Genomic DNA, 23,006 nt, shown 5'->3' on the forward strand with positions numbered 1-23,006 from the left:
CCAGGACTTCAGTCGGCACCTGATTTGGTCGTGACTGGAAGCAAGACTGACTGTGCATGTGCGCACAAACAAACAAAAAAGGTGTGGAAGGGGAAATAGCTGCAGCTGTTTGATCGCCACCAGAGGATGTGTTCGTGAACAGAGTGAAATATTTAGTGGATTTTTTGATCGGCACCCGATTTGGTCGTGATCAGAAGTGTTTGTGACTTGAGGTTCTACTGTATTTGCCACCTTGAGGTATTGGTAAGAATAATAAAGGTGGGATGCACACACACACACACACACCCCTCTCATGTCTGTAACCTTTAATTGGGTAAAGTGGTGAATCATAGAGCAAACTAGTCGAACCAAGGTACCTCAAATGGTCTAACCTATGGAATGTGTCCAAAATCCAGAATCCTGTTTCCTGTGAAATTAAAATTTGGCAAATCTTGTAAAACATTTTTTGACATAAAATTATCAAAGAACATGCAAAACGCAAAATGCCAGAAACTATTACCCGCTGTCAACTCCTATACAGTTCAACGTGGGCTACTTTCAAGGCAGAAATACAGCTCAAAATATGTTCCTGAATTTTTAAGAACTTTTCAAGTACATTAGAAGCTCTGCCATTGCTGAAGGCATTGAGGAATCTGGTAAAGGAACACCACTGAAAGAATGACACAAGGCGTCATGGACCCATTCTGTAGGTTAGCCCATTTGAGGTACCTTAGTTCAACTAATTGCCCTATAATTCACCATTTCACTCAGTTAAAGGTTACAGACATGAGAATTTCTATAACTGTGTGTTATCCAATTTTAAGAATATAGGTCACTTATAATTTTTAATATAATAGGCAATAGAACTTACACAATTTATAAAACTAATATAAAATAACCACTATGGTAATATATTTTGGAAGAAACATAGGATCCATTTAAGCAGCTTTAATAGGAATAGCAGCTGGATCCAAAGAGATAGAGCTGCATCCTCTACATGAAGTCAAACAGTTGGCATGTATTATTAAGTAATATTTTAGTATTTTATGGATGAATTGCAAAAATCCATGAATGTACCTACTAGTCTATGTGTCTGGAATAGACGTGAAGAGATGCAAAATTTTTGTTTCAGGCTATTCTTTGAAGTTAATCTCAATAAAGTAATTTATAAAGCACAGTTAAAGTTAGATTCTTTCCTCTAATCACAGTTGAAATTAAATACAGTATACAAAACTTGCTAAGGTGCTGTTAATCAACAATAGAACAAAATTATCTTTCACATATGTTTTGAAGAAAGAGGGTTAAACATATATACCCACAAAGTAACCCAGAATTAGTTTCTACATTTAGCTGATTAACCTGATGCCTATTTGATGTGCCAAAATGACTCTCTGGGAATTTTCTAGGAACTGCAATAGCAGCTTATTTGGACAATGATCTGTTGGATAAAGCTGGTTTAACATTATTTAAGCCAAATCTTCATTTCTTCTCCTACCATTTCATAAACTTTTTTTGACGCACTAATATTGAATTAAATGTCTACAAAGATTTTGTGGATATGGAGATACAGAAGCACAGAATAGTACAATCTGTTTCTATCTTCCTAACTATTGAATATGATTCATGTGTACACAGGCGACATTACTTTCCCTCAATGCTTCTGAAAGTATAGTATTCTTGCAGAAAATTGTACAGAAATATCTATTCTAGGTGAGTATTATTTCCACATCAGGATTCCATAGGTTCATTTAACTTATTATATCTTACCTCTATCAGAGACCCCATGTTTACTATGAATAAATCAACTAAATTACATGAAGATATTTTATCATGAATCAGAATTATATTTAAGCCACTCCAATGAAAAACAAGTCTATATACACTAATTCAAGAACCATGGTGGTACAGTGGTTAGAATGCAGTATTGCAAGCTAAGCCTGCCGACTGGTTACTTACTTACTTACTTTATTCATATTTATAGACCGCCCCCTCTCCCAAAAGGGACTCGGGGCGGTGTACAGTCAATACATAAAAGATACATAGATAAAACAATACTTAGATATTTAAATACATAAATAGTTAAATACTTAGATACTTAGATGGAGGAGGTTAAAAGAACTGTACATTAAAGTAAAGTATTTAAAATACAATCTTTAAAAAGACCCCAACAAAATACCCCAAAAAGTTAAATTTAAAATGGTTCCCCTAAAATACCAATTAAAATATATCTGTCAGGAGGTAAAAGTTATGAGTGTGCCAGGCCAGCTAATCGAAACAGGTGTGTCTTTAGTTTTTGTCGGAAGGAGCGGAAGTTGGTGGTGGTTCTAATGTCGGGGGGGAGGTCATTCCAGAGGGTTGGGCCCATCACAAGGAAGGCCCTACTCCTAAGTGTCGCCCGTTGGCATTGCCTGGTGGACGGCACCAGGAAAAGTCCCTCCCTGTGAGAGCGGATTGGTCGCAGGGATGTGTGCGGCAGGATGCGATCCCGCAGGGATCAAGGTTGACTCAGCTTTCCGTCCTTCCGAGGTTGGTAAAATGAGGGCCCAGATTGTTGGGAGCAATATATTGACTCTGTAAACCGTTTACAGAGGGCTGTAAGCATTGTGAAGTGGTACATAAGTCTAAGTGCTAGTGCTACAATCCTGAGACAATTAAATAATTTACTTTACATTTAAGAACAAGCAACATTTTAGAAAGAGGATCTGCAGGAGTGGCATTTAAACCTACCAAGTTCCCCTGCAGCCTTGATGTCAATGTTGTCATAACCACTACCTATCCGAACAATGACTCGTAAGGCCTTGAACTTCTCTAGGTCCTCTCGGGTGAGAGTGATAGTGTGATACATCATTGCTCCAACAGCTTCATTTAAAACCTAAAAGACAAGCACAGAAATCATAGGAATTAGTATAGCAGATGAATCTATTCTGGAATAGAAGCTGAAGTCCAATGTTGCATCATATGCAAATATCTATCAAGGCACATGGTTCAATCAGATAAAAATGCTCAAAAACTCCAGGATAACAGCAGTATTTCTAAACCTTTTCAGCAAATATTTTCATATCAGATTCTTCATTCTGAAGTGTTTACCTTAATTTCAGACTGTGAATGAAAGCCTGGAGAAAAAGATCACACGAGTAAACAGTAATAATAAACAACTGAGTCATGATACAGTCCCAAGTAATCATATATTAATACATGCATTTATATAAAACTCAAATAATTTTGGAACTTAGGTAGGTTATGATTAATCTTTATCACTTTTCTCAGGATAAAAGTTCCTAATCTGGCAACTGCAGACATCAAAATAGCACTGAACATCTGTCCTGAAGAAAGTAAGGCTTCCTGCCCTAGGTGAATTTATATATACAAATATACAGTATATATTTGTAAAAAAAAAAAGATTAAAAACTGGGAACCAAAATACTATCCTGTAACATTATCTTTATTTCCAAAAATACTGTAAACTCACTTAGATGGGTGGTTGCAAACCCATGGTTTGTTTGGAAAATGCTTACCTGCCTGGATAAAATACAAGCAGAAGTAGTAGGGAGTATCCTACAGGTGTGAGATAGGAGAAGGCAGCATTCTGGTGATCAGTGCTTTCTAATTAATTATATTCCCAATAGCAATCATTTTGTCAAAGAACAATCCTCTGGAGCAGCCATTTTACAAAAGCAAGTACACCATGTTTGCAGAATTCCAAATAGGTGGGTGTCTCTTGATATATTAATACTTCATTTTCACCACAACACTAATTTAAAAAGCTAGGGAATAATCACTCAAGGGTTACATAACTGAAGGAGAAAGCAAGTCGTTTCCAACCCTTTCTCTTTTCTGTAGAACTTTTCTAATTTCGTAAAGAATAGATACATGTCTCTTGAAGAATGATCAATAAAGTTAAAAGGAGATCATTTTATGAAACATTTTTTCTTCAAGAAGGAGAAAATTGTTAAACAAATATGGACCATCCTAAACATGTTGCTTGCCCCCTTTTTTAGCTCACAAATTGCATTAGTTTTCTGTAAATTAAATGGAAATATGGGGAAGAACAAAAGCAGAACAAAAAAAACCCTCTCCTTGAATATTTTCTTACTGGTTAATTGGAATTCTGCAAGTTGTACAGTCTTTGCATAAGGCTTTTATTTAGTACAGTAATGACCAGCTCCATGTGTTTAATGTGAAGAAGTGTGTTTAATCTGAAGAAACACCACCTTCTTTCTTCCCCTTCTTCCTACTCCTCTGTATGCAGCATGATTGCAGTGGTTCTTATATTTTTCATAAACTTTAACCTCCTCTGTAATGTACACACTGGTTAAAGCCCTTTGTTTATGCTTTATTCCAGGAGTCAGCAAACTGCGGCTCCGTCGCCGGTCGGCACTACAATTTTGAGATGAGCTTCCAGGGAGGGAAGCACAGTGCGTCAGGAGAAAACTCTATGGCAAGGGGAGGGTTTTCCAGTTATCTCCACAATTGGTAGGGTAGAGGAAAAAGTACGCTCTGCTAGGAGGAGACTCTATGGTGGGGGGAACTGAACTTCCAGTCAGCTCCAGAATTGAACAGGGGGCTTCCGGTTAGGAACTTTGTGGCTCCCGGTGTTTTCTTTTCTGTGGGAAACGGGTCCAAATGGCTCTTTGAATGTTTAACTTTGCTGACCCCTGCTTTATTCAATAGAGATGACCAAATACGTTTGGAGACCACTTACTTATGTAGCTCTGTCTTCCTTGATTCATGAAATCAGTCAACCTAACTTACTCCACAAAAAAGGCTTTTCACCCAATATTAAAGAGCAGATAGTAAAAACATTTATTCTATTAACCCTCTAACCTTTCTATTCACTGGTGTCCTATTTATTAATATGTACTGGGTTTTTACTTTTGAATTCATTTTACTATTTTCCAAAGAGAAAATTTATCTCTAAACACCATTCATTTTGACAAAGGAAAAAAATGAGCCTGAGATGTAAATTAATTTTTTATAAAACCTTTTTTTTTTGCATGCAAGAATGTTAAGTTACTCTAACAGACTAATTTTATCAGCCAAAGAGTCTTTAGAGCTAAAATTACAATCACTCTTGTGACCTCATATGTTGTGTAAATACAGCTTGGAAGAATGTTTTGAATAAGCAATAGCCAAGGATGAGGCGCTTTGATAGTAGCTTTGCACTGGAGTTGATCAGTTATTTACTACAGATGATTTTAAATAAGTGTAGCAAGTTATAATTCTTTAGGACTCTGTCCTGAGGGCAGGATGATCTATGAATGATGGTAATCCTTAAAATGATTTTGTCTGCCATCTATATTCAGGCAATTTTTATCTGGCTGCTTCCTATCCCCTTTATATCCCTTTCTGGAAGACCTGGATTTAAATCTTCCGATCATACCAAATAATCAGTTTCCATACAGCATTCTTTCAGCTTGCTCAGCTTTGCTCAAAGATAAGCACTGACAAAGACAAATTTATCTTGTATTTTCAAGATCCAAATTCTCAGAGATTTAGAATTCTTGTCAGCATAGAATAAAAAAAAATGAATGAATTTTACAAGGTTAGGAAACTTGGGCTACAGTAAATGCATGGTAAATGAATAATGATGCCCTCAGATCTGAATACTTCTCAGGATCAATCTATATGTTACATTCAATTATGTAACATGGGGATTCTTTCCTCTCCTTTACTTTAAATCCATTTTAGTGACTATGTTTTGACTAGGACCACCACAAACAGTGAAGTAACTTCCCACTAAATTGTTTTCTTCTTAATGTTTTTCTTTGTTTTTCTAAAAAGGGAGAAAGAGAGAGTGGCATACTAAATAATATAATTAGTACCTCAGCTATTGGCATTCTATTAAAGTAGTTTCCAAATTTTGCCCAGATATCAAAACCACTTATTTCCGAATAAAGCTAATAATAAACCTTACCTTTTCAATAACACAAGAAGTTCACTTTTAAGGCTAAATCTCTAAATAATACAGATTTTAAATTGAGTATTTAAACAACTGAAAAAAAAATCACAACCTGAGAAATTTAAGTGGCATTTAAAAACTTTCGTTATATATGCAACTAAAAGTCTTCCTATTTCTAAACAACAGTAAATAGGAAACAGCCCTATTTCCAAACAATGTAACTTCTGCTTCCTTCCAAAACTTACACAAAAAATATTAAAATGTATTCAATAATATAGCACAATTGATGTTGTCAAATTCTTTTTCTGTGCCTGGAGGCTGAGGGTATGTATGGATGGGGGAAACGCACTGCAAATCCATCTGAGCAAGGCTGAGCACCTTTCAGCTTTTGGCCCCAGGGATCAGGTAGTTTTTTTTTTTTTAATTAACCCTTGATGGGGTTTATAGTCCTTCAGACAAAGTGGATGTGGGGTTTGAACTCCTGCTCAAAAGAGCAAGATATAGCTGTGGATAAGGTGCCTTGGATTGTCTTCATCTCTGTGTACCAGTTGTGCCCATTCTTAGATTAGGAGGTCTGTTCACTCTCACTCATGTCTTATTTACTTCCTGATTAGATTACTGCAATGTTCTCTACATGGTGCTACCCTTGAAGAATACTTGGTGGCTTCAACTGGCCCAAAACACAGCAGCTGAATGAATTTTCAGCATGCTATAGGGGCAATTCAAAATGCTGGTTATCGGCTTTAAAGCCTGTATAGCCCAGGGTTAGGTTACTTGCGAAACTGCCTATCTCTGACTGTTTTCACCTCTCTCTCTGGATCCGAAAGGATGGGCATGCTCCACATCCCCTCTATTAAATAGGCCATCTTGCAGGACCACGGAGACTTGGCTCTCTATTATGACGCCTGGTCTACAAAGCAGCCTCCCTTTGTGATTTAAGACCTGGGAATTAGGGTCAGAATGTTGAAATAAGCCAGGTCCATCAGTTCTGTGAGTGTGTTATCTTATTGTCTTGGTTTTTCTTTTGTACTGGATTATTTTGAACTGTGTTTGGTTATGGGTTATTTATTTATTTATATGATTGTGAACTGACCAGAGGACTATTTCTCACCATGTACATGTATATATCCAAACTAGACTGTGTTGTTTCTCTGATACATAACTCTGATCATATAATATATGTAGGTATATACATAATTTTGTATTTATTTAGTCATGTTTACGTAGTGTATATTGGAGGGGGTGACCTTTTTAGAGTTGTATGCAATGAAATTTCATTTTAATGTATGCCGATTAGTGTACTTTCAAACTGACAATAAAGTTATTGTTCTGTTCTATTCTATTCATAAATTCTGATCAGCTATGGTAAATTTTAGACATTCCACAAAGACTTCCAATATTCCCTAAGGCTATTCTCCAAGCAAAAAATCAAGACTTCCTCAGAAATTCAGTGGGAAAAAATAGCAGCAGTAACTTCATTGCAAGAAGTGAAAAGTGAGTCAAAAAATCTTAGATACATCCCTATCCTGAGTAATTTTCTACTCCTAATCTCCGTTTCATAATTAGCTAGAAAAAGGCTACCAGGGAAAATGTTATATATAAACATCTTAACTTATTACTTTGGAATTTACTTGCCTCATATTAGCATTTCTTAACGTACAATATTTCTACTTTTCACATTTCAAGGTTTCATCTCAATTATTCTTGCCAATCAATGTGATAAGATTTTTAGCCAAGCTGACAATGTTTCTAGAAAGCACTTAACTTATTGTCTAGATGAAATCCAAGTATATTTTATCTAATTTAATAGTTTCTTTTTGCTTTCATGTACTGATTTACATCAGGTAAGAAAATCAATCAAAGTAACAAAACTTGTACTTTGTGAACACGTGCTATTTAGTTCCAATATTGTTCTCCGATGCTGTGAATTTAAGGAGCCCTGTACCTGCATCAGGCAGATTGGTTGCATTAATCTCTTTCTGATCCCCTATCTATTTATAAAAGCTGTCTAGTCAGATCAATTGTTAAAATCAGATTATTTATTGTGGCTTCATCAGCAGCACATTTAATTATCAAATCCATATATAGTCTATCAAAGATTTTTTTCTGCATGCAGGAATCCAAATTCCAGATATCTGTCACAGATTATCAAGAGAATTATGTCAGTATAAACAGAAGGATGCAGAGTAACCATACAATTAAATCAAGAATGCATGGTCATCAATTTACTATACAATGCCAATTCAATTCCTCATTTCATCATGAAAGATTAGCAACAGCTTTCCATAAGCTTGATATACACTGAGAAAAGAGCTGTTGGCTCAATCTTTTTGTAACAGCACACAAAGTAGAATGTGGAATTGCAATAAGTTTCAAAATAAAATGAAGTCAGCAGTGAATCTTAATTTTACATTACAATGTTCTTTTGCCTACTTTATTAGTTTGTCTATTTGCAACTTATGTGCACAATTATTATATGAATTTGTTAATTCAGCAGTAAGAGTTTGTAAGTTTTGTAAGAGTTTTTGAGATTATTCAACTACAACTTGCAGAATCCCCCAATCAATCCAAGTACATAATTCAATTATTATATACCTGTTGGATATGATTTTGATGATATGGTAGTTTACACAAAAATGATTGGGAACCACAGGTAAAAATATATTTATCCTGAAATTTTCCGGGGGGGGGGGAGTTGAATTGTTGCTAAATATAGGACACTCTTCTTTTTGTGTTAATTTGCAAAGCACATTTCCTTTACAAGGTTCATCTTGTGTGCTAACTGTGCCCATTCTTATGTACAAGATTGCAAGTAACTTCAGACAGTCATTCAGGACTTGGTCACATCTTGACTGGGATACTGCAATGTGCTTTATATGGGTGCTCTTGAAAATAACTCAGAAGCTATAACTGATCCAGGGTGAAGCAGTGAGAGCCATAATGGTCATGTTATGTATGTGCAGTGCCCCTGATGCTTTGAAGCTACAATGATCACCAGAGGGCTTTTAGGTACAATTCAATGTGTTGGTTATCAGCTCTAAAGCCCTGAATGGCATACACTCTGCTTATTTGAGAAACTGGTGAGGTAAACAAGTGTGGGCATGTTAATTAAGCAGTGCCATCTTGTGGGACCTAAAAAGCATTTCCTTTTTGGTAATTACTAGATTATCAAATGTTTACCAGATTACCCATTCCCTAGAATCGCAGTAGAGTCCTTTGACTGCCCCCTGACCTCCATTTGATGTTATGGGGTTATGTCTGTCAGTTATTTGCTGTTAATGTACTTTTAGCCATCTAGGATCACAGAAGTCAGGTGCTTTGGAATGGGAATGATAATAAATACCTTTTCGTGTATTTCCTGAGTAGATTGAGCATCACAGAATGCAACAGTAGCCAAGTCCTTCAAAATAGGCATCTCCACTGTACAATCCCTTCCATCTAGCAAAGCCACCAATGGACGAGGATGCAAAGGGCCATTCATTATTTGTGGACGTATACCTGGAAGTAAATGAACATAAATGTTAAAGCAACACTAGTGGACTCATGTAAACAGAAATCTTCATCTGAAACTGTACTAAAATACCTTGGCTTTCTAATGGTAAAATGATGATGCTTAATGCACAAATTTACAGATCATCTAATGATTTAATTAAAATTAGAATTTGTAGTTTACAGCACACAGAGAAAAAGCCCCAATGTGATACATAAAGCTTGCCCCTGGAAAATTATGTACAGAGCTGTACTTTTAATATGGTTATAAGGACTTTTATTAGCTAGATTCCCATTTGGAACATCTGGGTTAGCTTTAACGAAGATGGCACAAACGCTCCCCAGCTCATTCATAGGAGCCCCAGATCTACCTCTCTGCATGCAGAGGAATAACCCATGCTAAGGGACGCTAAGTGGAAGGGCAGAGATTATGTTCTGTCTTGGAAGATTGTTCTTCTATCAAGTAATTAATCTTAATCACTAGTACTAGATGGAGCCAGAATCACTGTAAGCAATAAATAAAGATATAGACCATAAAGTAGTTGTCTCACTTGTTCAAAGTTACTTTGGGTAGAATCAACTTTCCCTGAAGTCAACCTGTTCAATGGAACGACTCCCAATTTTAGAAAAGGCCAGAGATACCCATAGCACTTCTATTTGGGAAATATAGGAAATTCAATATTAGATACTAGTCAACACTAGAAAGATTTCTTCAGGAACCTTGTATATATTTTTATAGCATACACAGCCTAGGAGGATGAGTCCCTTTGAACTGCGAGATGGGTGGCAAATAAATTTGATGGTGATGATAATTAGAATACTAGAACTCATCCTAAATTGTGTATGCTATAAAGATATACAAACTCTCTTGTCAGCCTAATTTTAAGATTCTCCCATTGTTACCAAGATGTGTTGCAATCTATTTTGTTGTTGTTGTTAGCTCAGATATACATTTGTTCTAGCTGCCCAGAGTCACTTGACTTTGAGATGGGTGGTCGATAAATTACATAAATAAATAATAAAGATAGCAAATATTTGTGTAGCGGTCTGTTCTGTTAGAAAAGAAAAATGAAAAACCTACTGATGTCATTTAATGGCCACAAGGCATTGTGACTAATTTCTTTTATCTGCTTTTCTGATATAAATTTGTATTGTGATTTCTGATCTAAGGTTATTTTATGCCAATTATCTAGCGCGTATATATGTATGATATGGTCACTAACCAAAATAGGGTGATATTGATTGTAATGATGTTGTTAACCGGATCATTGTCTGATTTGCTATAACAATGATAATCTAAAGTAAGGGCATAAACACAATATTGATGCTGATTCCTGAAGCTTTTACAACAAATATTTTGGTACTTCTTGCCATGTAGAAAATAGTAATAGAGCTTCAGAACTACTCAGTGATTATGGCATGATGATAGGGGAACTCAATGTTTGTTTGTGAAATAGCTGTATGTTGCCTGTCTTTTTTCTTTGTTCTGGATTATTTTAATTTCGCTAATGGGGTTCTTTCTGTATGTATTGTGTATGTTTTTGAAATTTGGTTGTTAGTTGACCAAGTTATATATTTCAGATGGAGCCCTTTAATTTTTTTAAATAAATAAATATGTTGAAATAGTGAGGTAGGCATCAAAACCACAACACTAAAAGCAATAAATAAACTCCACCTGGATGGGTAATCTGCCCAGGGTTTCCGTAGATACCCATTGAAACACTGGTGAATTTCTCTTGGCTAAATATTGCACCTTGGAGATTAACATTTCTCAATATAATGGCCATCATTTTTATTAGGACTATAACTCCCTATTGGGATGAACAATAGTGCCATAAAAGAGTTATGCAGAGTATAGTAATACTAAGATCTTTCCCGGAATCTATTGATACTTTAATTTGTAATCTTGACTAAATGCCCCTTCTAGATCTAGCCATTCCTTTCTAGCCACTGGCAATTGCAACCAGACATTTTGGAAGATCCATATCTAGATTCACTTAACAACCATGTTACTAACTTAACAACTGCAGGGATTCACTTAACAACTGTGGCAAGAAAAGTTGTAAAATGGGACAAAACTCACTTAACAAATTTGTCACTTAGGAATAGAACTTTTAGGCTCAGTTGTGGTCGTAAATCGAGGACTACTTGTATTTTGGTAAGTTCTTCTCTCCATCGTACTTCTCTCTCTCTTTCACACACACACACACACACACACACACACACACACACAGCATCTGACTCAAGGCCACAGCCACTGATTGCTTCAAAATTGTTTCTAAGCTCTGAAAGAAACAATTACTTCAAACTATTTCTCTGTTAAAACAAGAAAATTCTAGACTCTTACAAACATGTTCCTTAAGATTATTGCTTTGATTTACTTTATTGTTCAGCATTGAAAGACAATGAAAACATTTGTGGAATGCAATCCATGTTCATAAGGGCTGGAGATGTGACAGTTAATCACACAGGATAAAATCAAGAAAAAAATCTATTCTAATCTCCTCTATTGTTAAACCAAATTACTACATTTATCAGTATATACACATACCCTTTCTACTGCCTATATTACTGACCAAAGTGTGACCTTCTTAAAACTGATGGAGTAAAATTTCCACTTTTTCTCACCATTGGCCATACTAGTGGGGGATGATGAGAATAATACTAACTGCAAGGCTAGACATGATCCTCTATTAGGGTTAGATCAATTCATGAAAGGGCCTGAGGGAGCGAGTGCTTAGAGCTGAAACAGCCTGATATCTCCAGAATTTTCATATTCTTCATCAGGATCCCCGCCCAACAATTTTAATTTTTTCAATGTTCTTTTATTTATTTATATATTCTTTCAAAGGATCATTTTTAACTACAAGAATGATAATGAGTTAACATGATCTCACAGTTTGGGACATAAAAAAGCAAGCGCAGGGGTTGGCAAGGTGGCACAGTGGTTAGAGTGCAGTACTGCAAGCTACTTCAGCTGACTGCTAGCTGCAGTTCAGCAGTTCAAATCTCACTGGCTCAAGGTTGACTCAGCCTTCCATCCTTCCAAGGTGGGTAAAATGAGAACCCAGATCATTGGGGGAAATATGCTGACTCTGTAAAATACTTAGAGAGGGCTGTAAAAGCACTATGAAGGGTTATATAAGTCTATTGCTATTGCTATTGTTTGAAGAAAGAGCAAGAGAAAGAAAGGGTAGTACTCTAAGTGGTAGGAGTTGAGGACAATGTTAAACAAATTTGTTAGTTTACATTCTGTAACGGGTTTTGTGACTGGTCTGAGGATAGACGAACTTTGCCCTCTATGGAATCTATCACCGCACCCAGATGTAAGATCCTTGTTGTGGGCGAGAGGTGGCTTTTGGGAAAGTTGACGGAAAACCTCAGGGTCTGCAGGGTTCAGATGGTTAGCTTTAGGTCTAAAATAAGAGGGGGCTTCCACGAGCATGTCGTCAAGGTAACATTGTAGTCTCACCGGAACTGAGCGCAGGTGAGCCGCCAATGCCACCAGGACCTTCGTGAACGTGCGCGAGGCCGAGGACAACCCGAAAGGGAGGGCCCTATATTGGAAGTGGAGCCCATTGTGGGAGAAGCAAAGGAACCTGCGCTGAGCGGGATGTGGAGATAGGCTTCTGTCAGGTCCACTGATGCTAATAAGTCCCCCCACCTGATGCCCTGCAGAATTGACCTGAGGGAGGACATCTTGAAGCGCCTGTACACCAGAAAGCGGTTTGAGGTCCAGTATCTGGAGCGATACTGGACGTTTGAGGTCCAGTATTGCTCTCCAGCCCCCCGAGCTCTTCGGAACAAGAAAAAGGTTGGAATAGTAACCCCGCCTGTGTTCTCCTACTGGGACCGGTTCCACTACCTGGATATCCAGCAGATGTTGGATGGCTAGGGACATCTGACAATGACGTTCCAGATCCTAGGGTGGTGGAAAGGTTCTGAAGAAGGTCGGGGGCATGGAAAGGAACTCCAGGCAGAGTCCATTCCGGATAGTGGACCGAACCCAGGCATCTGAAGTCACGTGATCCCACAGATCCGCAAACAGTTCCAGGCAGCCTCCTATGGGAATGCTTGGATTGGAGTCATTTCCCTTTGCGGAAGGGGCAGCTGCCCCCCCGGCCCCCTCGAAAGGGCCGCCTGGACTGGTCCTGGAACCTGCATCTGTCCTCGTAGTAGGGCCTCTGGAAAAACCTATCTGATGCATAAGGGGCATATCTCTATTATTGATTCTCTGGTTCAGGGGCCCTGAAGGACTGCCTGCGGTACGAGGACGGACGATTGTCCATCTTCTTGGTGTTGGTTGGCAAGACCTTCTTTTTGTCCCTATTCTCTATGAGAAGGGGATCCAAATATTGACCAAAAGATTGGGTTCAGAGCAGGGCGCAGCCACCAAGCCCCACTTGGACTTATTGTCAATCTGCCAATTGCGCAACCATATCAGCTGCCTAGAAGTCACCAAGGTGGCCAAGGCTCGGGATGAGTACTTTATAGTGTCTAGGGTGGCATCCACAGAGAACTGCGTGGCAGCAATGATCTTTGTAATATCCTGGTTAAGTCTCTCATCCTGGATTGGAATGCGATCCTGCAATTGACGAAGCCACATGACGGCTGACCGATTGAAATAGGAGGCAGCTGCAGCAGACTTTATTGCCCATGCGGAGGCGTTGAAGTTTTTATAAAGTGTAAGTTCCGCCCGCTTGTCCTCCAGTTCAATTTATCAGCCACATCCCCTGTCACTACTGAGGAAGCATTAGCGAGGGAGGCTATAGGGGGGTCGATGTTAGGCAACTGGAGAGCCTGGGAAAAGGCCTTCTCCATATTGTAGAAGCGGCGGTTGTTGCTCCCGGGATTGGGAAAGGTAGAGGGGCGAGCCCACTGATTATTTACCACCTTTAGAAAAAGGGGAGGAGCAGGAAACTCCTCCTTATTGGCCGCTGTATTAGAGAACATGACCAAGTTAGGGTCTCTGGGAGAGGGAATGGCAGGATCCCCTGTACCAACCTTAGTGGTCTTCTTTGCCTTGTGCAATAAAGGTTTAAACATGGGGGGAGCAAAAAGATTGGGAAGGCCAGAGGATCCAGGAGAATGGTGTCCTCATCCTCCAAGAACCCCATGTCTTGGTGCGGATCCTCCCCTAGCACTGAACCCTCACTAACTACTGAGGGAGAAGGAGGCCTTGCAGACTGGAGTCTAAGATCAGAGGAGCTTCTGGCCTGAGGAGGCCCCTGGGGTCTAGACTCCCTATAGGATTGCTGATCCCTCAAGGAAACTGCAGAGGTAACTCCTTTTGAAATGGCAGAGGAAATAAGCTTCTTAATGCTCTCAGGGGGCAATTCCAGATCCTCACACTCATCCTCAGAGTGTCCCGGATCAGGGCCCTGTGGAGCTAGGGTGTAGGGAGGAAGGAATCCCCCTGATGAACCCTCCAATGGATCCTCAACCACCTCCCTCGAGCCATGGGGTGAGACAGGAAGGGAGGGGGAAATTTCCAGGCCTGATTGCCTGTGTGCCCCAACAGGAGAGATAGAAGGGGAAGAAGGACTGAATCCCCTGGGGGAGAAGCTGAATGAGCAGATACCGGCCTTAATGGAGACCTAGATCTGGAAGGAGAAGAGGGCTTGTTGGCTTGTTGTTCTGCCCTAGCAATTACTTTTTCCAGAGCCTTTTGGCGCCTGGTCTCATCCCTCTGGGTAGCTTTGGAGGACTGCTGGGCCGCTGTAGGTTTGAACACTGCTGCCTGGTTCTGGGCCCTTCCCTCGGAGGGCACGTTCTGGGCACCCCCCTTGGCCATCAAAGTGGTCTGGCTACTCTCCACCATTGGAGCCACTCACGTGTCCTGTGGGTGCTACTGCCCAAAATCACCAGCCGGTGCAAGGGCCTTCTGGGAAGAAGGATTGGGCTGCTGGGGCTAAACTTGCTGGCTCGACATTGGCCGCGATGTAAGTGGTAATTTTCATGGCTTACAAATGGCCTCTTCCACGTGCGTGCCTTCAAAATGGCCACCTCCAGTGCGCACAGCCAAAATGGCCACCGGAGAACTCTGCGCGCTGCAAATGGCTTTTTTCCTTCAGCCGCGGCTTGAAAAGGCTTGCCGCGGCTCGTTGCGACCAGGCGCGCCTTGCAAAGCTGAAATTAATAGCCCGCAGCCTGATCGTAGCCTCTGGCCAGCAGCCCTTCCCGCGGAGCTGCGAAAGGAGAGCCTGAAACCCCCGCAGTTCCAGGAATCGGTCAGAGCTCCCGAAGAGCACAGAAGGAGAGCTGAGCCAATTTTGCTCTCCCCCCGGCTTGCTGCGAGACGGAGGATCCTGTCCCTGCAAGTGGCAGCTCAGACAATTTGGAATTTAGAATAGCCAATATATATCTAATTAATATAAATTTTTGCTCACTCTGGGAACTCATACAGTGCTTGGACCAAAGACTGAGAGGAACTGGGAACTACAGGGAAAGTAGGAGGTTAAAAGAGATTCCCTCAGTCTTCTGGACCAATCAGGCTGTGAGAATAACCCAGGAGCTCCCTCGAGTCTGCCGGAAAATAGCTTGGCTCCCTCTTCTTTGTAGAAACCCCTGCGGTATTGGAATATGTTATCATGACACCCCCATCCTTCTTTTCATTACAATCACAATAACCTATTCATAAACAATCGCTCCTATCACTATAAATTTTTTGTAAGAGTTTTGTTTTTAAAAATTTCCAGAAGATTAACAATGTAGGAGCAAACTGATTTACAAAGACATTCCAAACTGTTTTTGATTTTGACAACTGCCCTGCTGCTGACACCCTTGTGGTGTTACCATCACAATGAAAATGGGAAAGGAAATCGGAGGAAAACTGAAGAGAGACTCCCCACCAAGAAAATGAATTGAGAAGGCCAATGCAAGTAAGTCTGTTCCCATATTCCTCTATAATTTGCAATCAGGCTTTGGTTCATAACTAAAGTGGAAACATTTATAACTGACCATGCATTTGGGAGAATCTATGCCTAGCTTTTGAAATGCTTTTATTGTCTGGTTAAATAGCTGGCTTAACAAGGTTTGCTGTTTAAAATCATTTAAGAATAATCTCTATGCATTTTTAAAATTACAAATTGTTATACTGAAAAAAACATTAAAATATTTAAACACAACTATTTGAATGTTTACATTTAATTAACAATTGGATGATGCTAATGATTTCAGCTTGTCAGAAATAAAACTTTAGATCTAGAGTAATAAAGAACATGCTGCATTAGTTCAAGAAAAACCACTGACAGATTTGCTGTCTAAAGTTATATGAAAAATATATCTCGGTCAAAATGTATTATTTGAGATGATTCATCTGCCTCATCCTCAAGAGCTTTTAGACCAACACATACTAGATCAAAAACCAACTATAAAAAAACCAAGCATAAAAAAAAGAATGAATTGGTCCAAGGATGAAGTGTAGAGATTCTTCTCTTAGGAGCTCTTAACTAACATTGTCCATCCCTGTGAATGATTTTGGTTGCAACCTTAAACACACCCACACAAAATGTGGTCCGGCATCTACGTTCTTAAGACTAGCTAGTAACTTATTGGTGGAAAAACCTATGTTTTCTTTGCATCACTCCCTAGAATATAGCAAAGACTAAAATATTGATTGGTTCTCTAACAATAGTCCGAAATTACATTTTTGTCTTGAAAATAGTAAAGGAGCAGCAGCATTGTGCAAAGTAAAAACCAAATAGATAGCTCATTGTCTGCATATGTGTAGCTTTTTCATAGAAAGAAAGCAAAGCAAAGAAAGAGCCAGAGGAATAGAAATGTGTAATTGTATTCAATGAGAACCATCATTAATAAAGAAAAAGATATGTACAATAGAAAATAAATTGAATCCAGATTTTCTGACTGGAATATCAACAAGGTGATATAAAACTGCTTTAAAAATAAAAGTGGTCTCTTCTTCCTCCAAAGCCTTGCACTATCGTGGCAGTTGTCAGAAGCATTGTTCAATAAATATTTTCTGGTGCTTTCAGCTCTTGATGGAGTTGAGCCAATGTTTCAGTGACAGCTTTTAAGGGAAAGAGTGGGAAAGCAGAGGAAGAGGGATGGCGAGGAAGTGCTTTCTATCTGCAGGGAGAACCGGTCCACCCCAACTCGCAAGCTGCACAACTGGTTGTGTGGCAGTTCAATACAGAAAGTGATTTGGTTGTCGTTGTTATTTTTTAAAAAAACACACACAAAGCTTGCTTGTCCTCTTTTGCTGCTTGCCACCCACTTGTATCCGAATCCAATGGCACCCCTGCCAAGAGAATGAGGGAGTCCTCTCTGGTAAATGGCAGCCTTTGTGTAGCTGCAAGACGGCTATCTCATTGAAACAAAAGGAGAGAAGCCATTTGCCTAATTCTTATTAATCTCACTTGCTTGTGTCACGCCACTTCTTCTTTTCCTTTTTTTTAAAAAATAACAAAAAGAGAAAGATGGTTTTAAACATCTCCTCTGACAGTATATAAAAAGTGAATTGAGGAGCAAGCCAAGCATTTTCAGGAACTATTCATTAGCAACGAAAGTCACTGTAGCTCGAAAAGTAAGGCACATTTTTTAAAGCAAACAGAGAAAAGAAAACAGGAAATGGCCCCTTGCCTTGAAAACTTTGCCTCCACAATCGTCTTATTAAAAGCTATATAGGAAATAAAAGGAGGATGAGAACGAGAAGGGAAGAGAAGAGTATAAAATACTACACCAATATTTGGCCAGCTGATTCTCTTCTTGACTACGAAGGGGGATCTTCAAACAAGCACCCCATGTCCACAGCCACACAGTTTCAAGACAAATGTCTTTCTGGACAAAAGAGGGAAAAGAAAAGGGTTTTGTCCCACTAAGGAAGAATAGGCTGAAATTTGCTGAAGGAGTTATAGTTATCTCTGACAGCTCCAGACTCTCGCAAATACTCCCACAAGACTTTACCACAGCTTTTAACTAATCAAAGTTCTTTTCTGGTGCTTGAATAAATCATGAAAGAGCTATACCCCCAATAAATCTGACCTCCCATTTGAATTGAATGTGTGTCTCCTGAAAAATATATTTAATGTCTGCCACAAGTAACACAATTTGATATTTAAAGTGAAACGTGTTTCAGTGATACATATACTGCACTTACATTAGGACTTTAGCTGAAATGACAAGTCCAAAGAGAGGGACAAACAAACACACAACACATGCATTTTGTTAGATAACTACTGCTGTTTGTGTGATAGATTTTGAAAATAGTCACAGAGGGCTGTCTTATCTTGACAAGTAAATATTTTCTAGAAAGTGGGATATTACCCACACCCATATGCTGATAACATCATTTTAAGACGAAATAGCAATATTTAATACTTCTTTGTAGTGTTTAAAAAATAAACAATTAAGAGCAAAGTTTGCATTTAAATGTCATTTTCATATATTAGTGACTCAAAAATTAAACCTGAAGAGCAGGAAAAATCAGAGTGCAGGCAGTTTCTCCTGCCCCTCATGAGGGTCACATACGGTGAGTGATCAAATAGTTCTTAATATTTTGCCTATATGTTATATCTTAACAATTAAAGTTAATTGAAAAGCGTTGAGATAGATGATGGGCAGTGTCATGCTACATAAGGTACAGCATAATTTAAGAAGCCTCAAATGTGTTTGGGACATATTACGTGGCATAATTATATTTACATTTGGACACAATCCAAATAAAATTAAGCATTTATAGTTACAATAGATTTTAGCTAGAAATGTTATGATATTTTAATGTTTGAATCAATGCTATCTTCACTAAGTACTAAACAGAGACCTCTCCCAAACAAGAATTTGGATCATGGCGGTGGCAATTGTTAATATATCTGTCTTAGGCAATAGGTTTGAGCAGAGAGCTGGACAATTTCAAACATTCTTGGATTCATTTATTTTATGGATCCGGGTAAGTCTATCTTAATTCTGAATTAGCATGGAATGGTTTTTGGCCACTGTAAATTTCCAAGATCCTTGATGGCACTGTACTAAGACATTATCACATTGGTTTTAATTCCGATTGTCATCAAATAATGTAATCCCGGTATATGATGATGGTACTTAGTTTAGGGAACTTCAGCAATCCCTTAACAGAGAACATGCTTGATACAGAAGTGACCCCTTGTTGAAAACTTGGGGTTTCCTGTTTAGGAGATTAAGTAAGGAGATAAAGGACAGGTACGCCTGCCTGAGGAAGAGGATCTGCTGCTCAGCAGAACAGACAATATCAGAGAACACAAGCATTTTATAATATAATGCTCTTTATCCTTTTCTGGAACACCATATTTACTAGAAACACAAATTACTGAAAAACATGGAAAAGAAATCTGGTGGAAGTGCTGCGGATATATACGTTGGTACAGATACTACTTAAATAGACAGCGTGAATAAATGCTGAGTTATACCGAACAATGGTTTGATAGTACACTTGTACTTTTTAAAAGTATGACAAAGCTATGTAGACATGAAAGAGGTTCAATAAATGGATATTCAAGTCTAGATACCAATTTGGGGGATGATATTCAAATATCAGAAGGGTTGCATTGCAAGATTTATAATTCTGGAAAACATTAGATTTGCATTGTCATCAGAAGTTAAGTATTTTAGACAATGATCAAAATAGATGATGCCTCTAGGATTATTTTGATAATGGTCTCAGAATTTTATAATGCTCCTCTTAGAAAGATTAGTTAGAACTGTTGGTCACAGAACTATATGAAAATCTTTTCATTCTGCTTTCACAGACTTTGGTCTTTAATACTGGAATTATTATTTGTTTTTAAATGTTTTACATAACAATGTTTCTTTCTGCATACAATAATCTCACTGCAGTTATCATATTCAAAAACCAGTTCCATGGTTTATTCCAACTATTTATCCATTAATCCCAAAAGAAATATTGCTGGTCTCAATTTTGTATGAATCTTAAATCCTTTGAATCATTCTGTGTATTTAAATTTAAAACTTTTTTTTTTCTACACAACCACCAAACATGATAAAATTTCCCTTTTTGTTGTTTTAATTTCTAATATAAATTTGAAGTGCCTTTGTACTTTGTGAACAGTTTCTCTGGTGACATATACCAACAATACATCATTTTATAAAAATTCTCTTTTAAGATTATAACAATGTAAATCTCAAAGCTCTTTCAGCCACTCATTTTCTCATTGTTCCATCTATAGATTTTAACAAAATTTAGCCCACTTAACCATACTGTTTTTCTACTTACACTTCCGTTTCAAATTTGAATAAAAGTATCAAGGGAAAAGAATATGCGTAACTCAGGACTGACCTATGGAGTCCTTGATGTTCTCTGAGCTTGTGTTACTGGTGACAATTATGTATGCTTTCTAAATGAATCTTATCCATTTGATAAAGTTATCTCCAAAATTGTTATCTTCCAAAACCTTGATCAAGAAAGCTCAGTTCATATTGTCAAAGGCCTTTTCTGCATCTAAAAAATCAGTGTGGCTTTTCTTTTTCATTATGTTGCTCCAAATATTCCCAAATATTTTTTAGCTTTCTTTTAAGTAAAAGCCCACATTGATCCTCATAAATAAATTCTTACAAAATTATTTTAAACTAATCAGCTAGAATTGTTGTGTACAAATTGTAGCCATTATAAAATAATGATATCAGTTCATACGATAGTCCTTGATTTATGACTATAGTTAAAACCAAAAAATTTATTACTAAACAAAACAAATGAGTTCCCCCTGCAATTTAACAACCTTCTTTCTACAGTTGTTAAGTGAATCGCTACAATTGTTAAGTTAGTAACAAAGTTGTTAAGTGAATCTGGCTTCCCCACTGATTTTGCTTGTCAGAAGGCCACAAAAGTTGATCACATGAGGCCAGGAAAATGCCCTTCCAAGAATTGATTATAGCATTCCCAGAAATTCTACCTCTAAAATAACATTTCAATGGGACATTATCTCATAATCTTGATATATCAATACTAAAGTCCTTAACTTTGTTAATTTTGCTAAATATCCAATATTATTTTTATAAGAACAGAGAAGAGAACTAAGAGCAGCAAGTTGTAATGACAGTAATGTAATAGATATTAACATAATTTTGTTGAATAGGAAAGAAGAGAAGAGAGACGGCATATTTCTCTAATGTACTACACTTATAAAGTTCAACTTTATACCTTCTTCCATTATATTGTTTTAATAATTGCAGGGAAGGGAAAAATGCCACTGTTCACTTTTTGATGCTGCCTAACATCAACATTCTAAAATAAAGTATCCGAATGCTAAAAAGGAAGAGATGAAAAACAGAGCCTAGATCATAATTGCTTCAGGAAAGAACTCAGATTCTGCAAAAGAATTCAGGTATGGTATTAGATCGGTGTTGGCAAACCTTTTCGGCACTGAGTGCCGACACAGAAGTGTTTCCACATGCTGGAAATCGGAAGAGCAGCCACCTGGTGTGCATGCACATGCCAGGAAGATGATCTTCTGGTTTCCGGCGTGCATACATGCACAAAGACCAGCTGGCCGGTGCACATACACTCTAGAAACTGGAAGATCAACTTCCTGACATGCACATGTGTACCGGGCAGCTGCTCTTCTGGTTTCTGGTGCTCCCACGCACGTGAAGTCCAGCTGGCCAGCGCACCGAATGCTGGAAGAGCAACGGGTGACGGCTCACGTGCCCAAAGAGATGGCTCTGCGTGCCACTTTCAGCATACGTGCCATAGGTTTGCCATCACAGGTATAGATCATTTTCTTCCTAGATGTAGCATTAAGCCATGTGCAAACAACATACAATAAATTTGCTATGAGGCTTGTTGGTAATATGGGGGAATCCATTTAGATTTTCTAATATCTTGCTGACAATTTGGCAAGATGTAAACAAGCAAAAAGTATCTAAGCTACTTCCAATCTTCTTTTCAGCAATTATATAGTAATTACTACAGGTATCTCCACGTTCCCAAATTATGTATTATCCACCTTTCTATAAGCAAACTTTTTAATCAATAAATTCCAAAATTATCAGTTCATTTTTTTTTCCATTTCGAGCAAAAAGTTCATAAAGGGTTTCCAGTCTTTTATAAAGCAGCCTAGCATCTTCTATTGTAGCACTTTGCAATATATAGCTGTAACTTGAAAAGACGAAAGAGAATGATCCTGGAATGGTGGAAAGACAGGACTAAAAAGCTCGAGAGAAGCAACTCCAGAAGTATACCTTTTCAGAATCCTCCAAAACCTAGTACCCTTTGCTAGAAATTTATTGAACACTGTACTGAATTCCCCACCCCCCTTCTCAACTCATTTTCTTTCTTTCTTTTTTTAATGGCTGGGCATTGTTACTATTAATTGGTTACTCCCCAAAGGGTAATACAAAGAAATGCATACTGTTGCTCATAACATGAAGTCAATATGACTGGCAAATGATTCAAACACATTCACTCCAGATTATGTGGGATTAGATATAGCCATTTTAAAATGATTAGCTGCAATATGTAGCTAATAAATTAAGGATATGTCTGAATACTGGGTTCAGACTTTTAAAAAGACGATGGCAATATCAAAACATACTGTTTAATTTTCCTGATAGCGCGGAAAAAATAGTTACGTTTCAACCATAAATATAACATTAAAGATTGAGCAAATGCTTTTTGTCATTCTATTAG

At 38.1% G+C, this 23,006-nt stretch overlaps 1 protein-coding gene across 12 annotated transcripts in view; it reads right to left on the reverse strand.

Moving 5' to 3' along the window:
- Positions 1-23,006, reverse strand: part of CTBP2 (C-terminal binding protein 2) — a 277,898-nt gene that overhangs the window by 26,027 nt on the left and 228,865 nt on the right. For 10 of the 12 annotated variants that reach the window (XM_081954491.1, XM_081954484.1, XM_081954481.1 and 7 more), the window contains 2 exons: positions 9,222-9,376; positions 2,707-2,851 (listed from right to left, as the gene is read on the reverse strand). In XM_081954491.1, the coding sequence (XP_081810617.1) occupies positions 2,707-2,851; positions 9,222-9,359 (283 nt within the window). In that variant the 5' untranslated portion in view covers positions 9,360-9,376. Of the gene's footprint in view, positions 1-2,706; positions 2,852-9,221; positions 9,377-17,745; positions 17,766-18,068; positions 18,167-23,006 lie in introns of those variants that run through there. The other 2 variants (XM_081954490.1, XM_081954482.1) reach the window with 2 other exon arrangements.

Source organism: Natrix helvetica (genome assembly GCF_964273705.1).
Source record: "Natrix helvetica genome assembly, chromosome: 5".
Lineage (NCBI taxonomy): Eukaryota > Metazoa > Chordata > Lepidosauria > Squamata > Natricidae > Natrix > Natrix helvetica.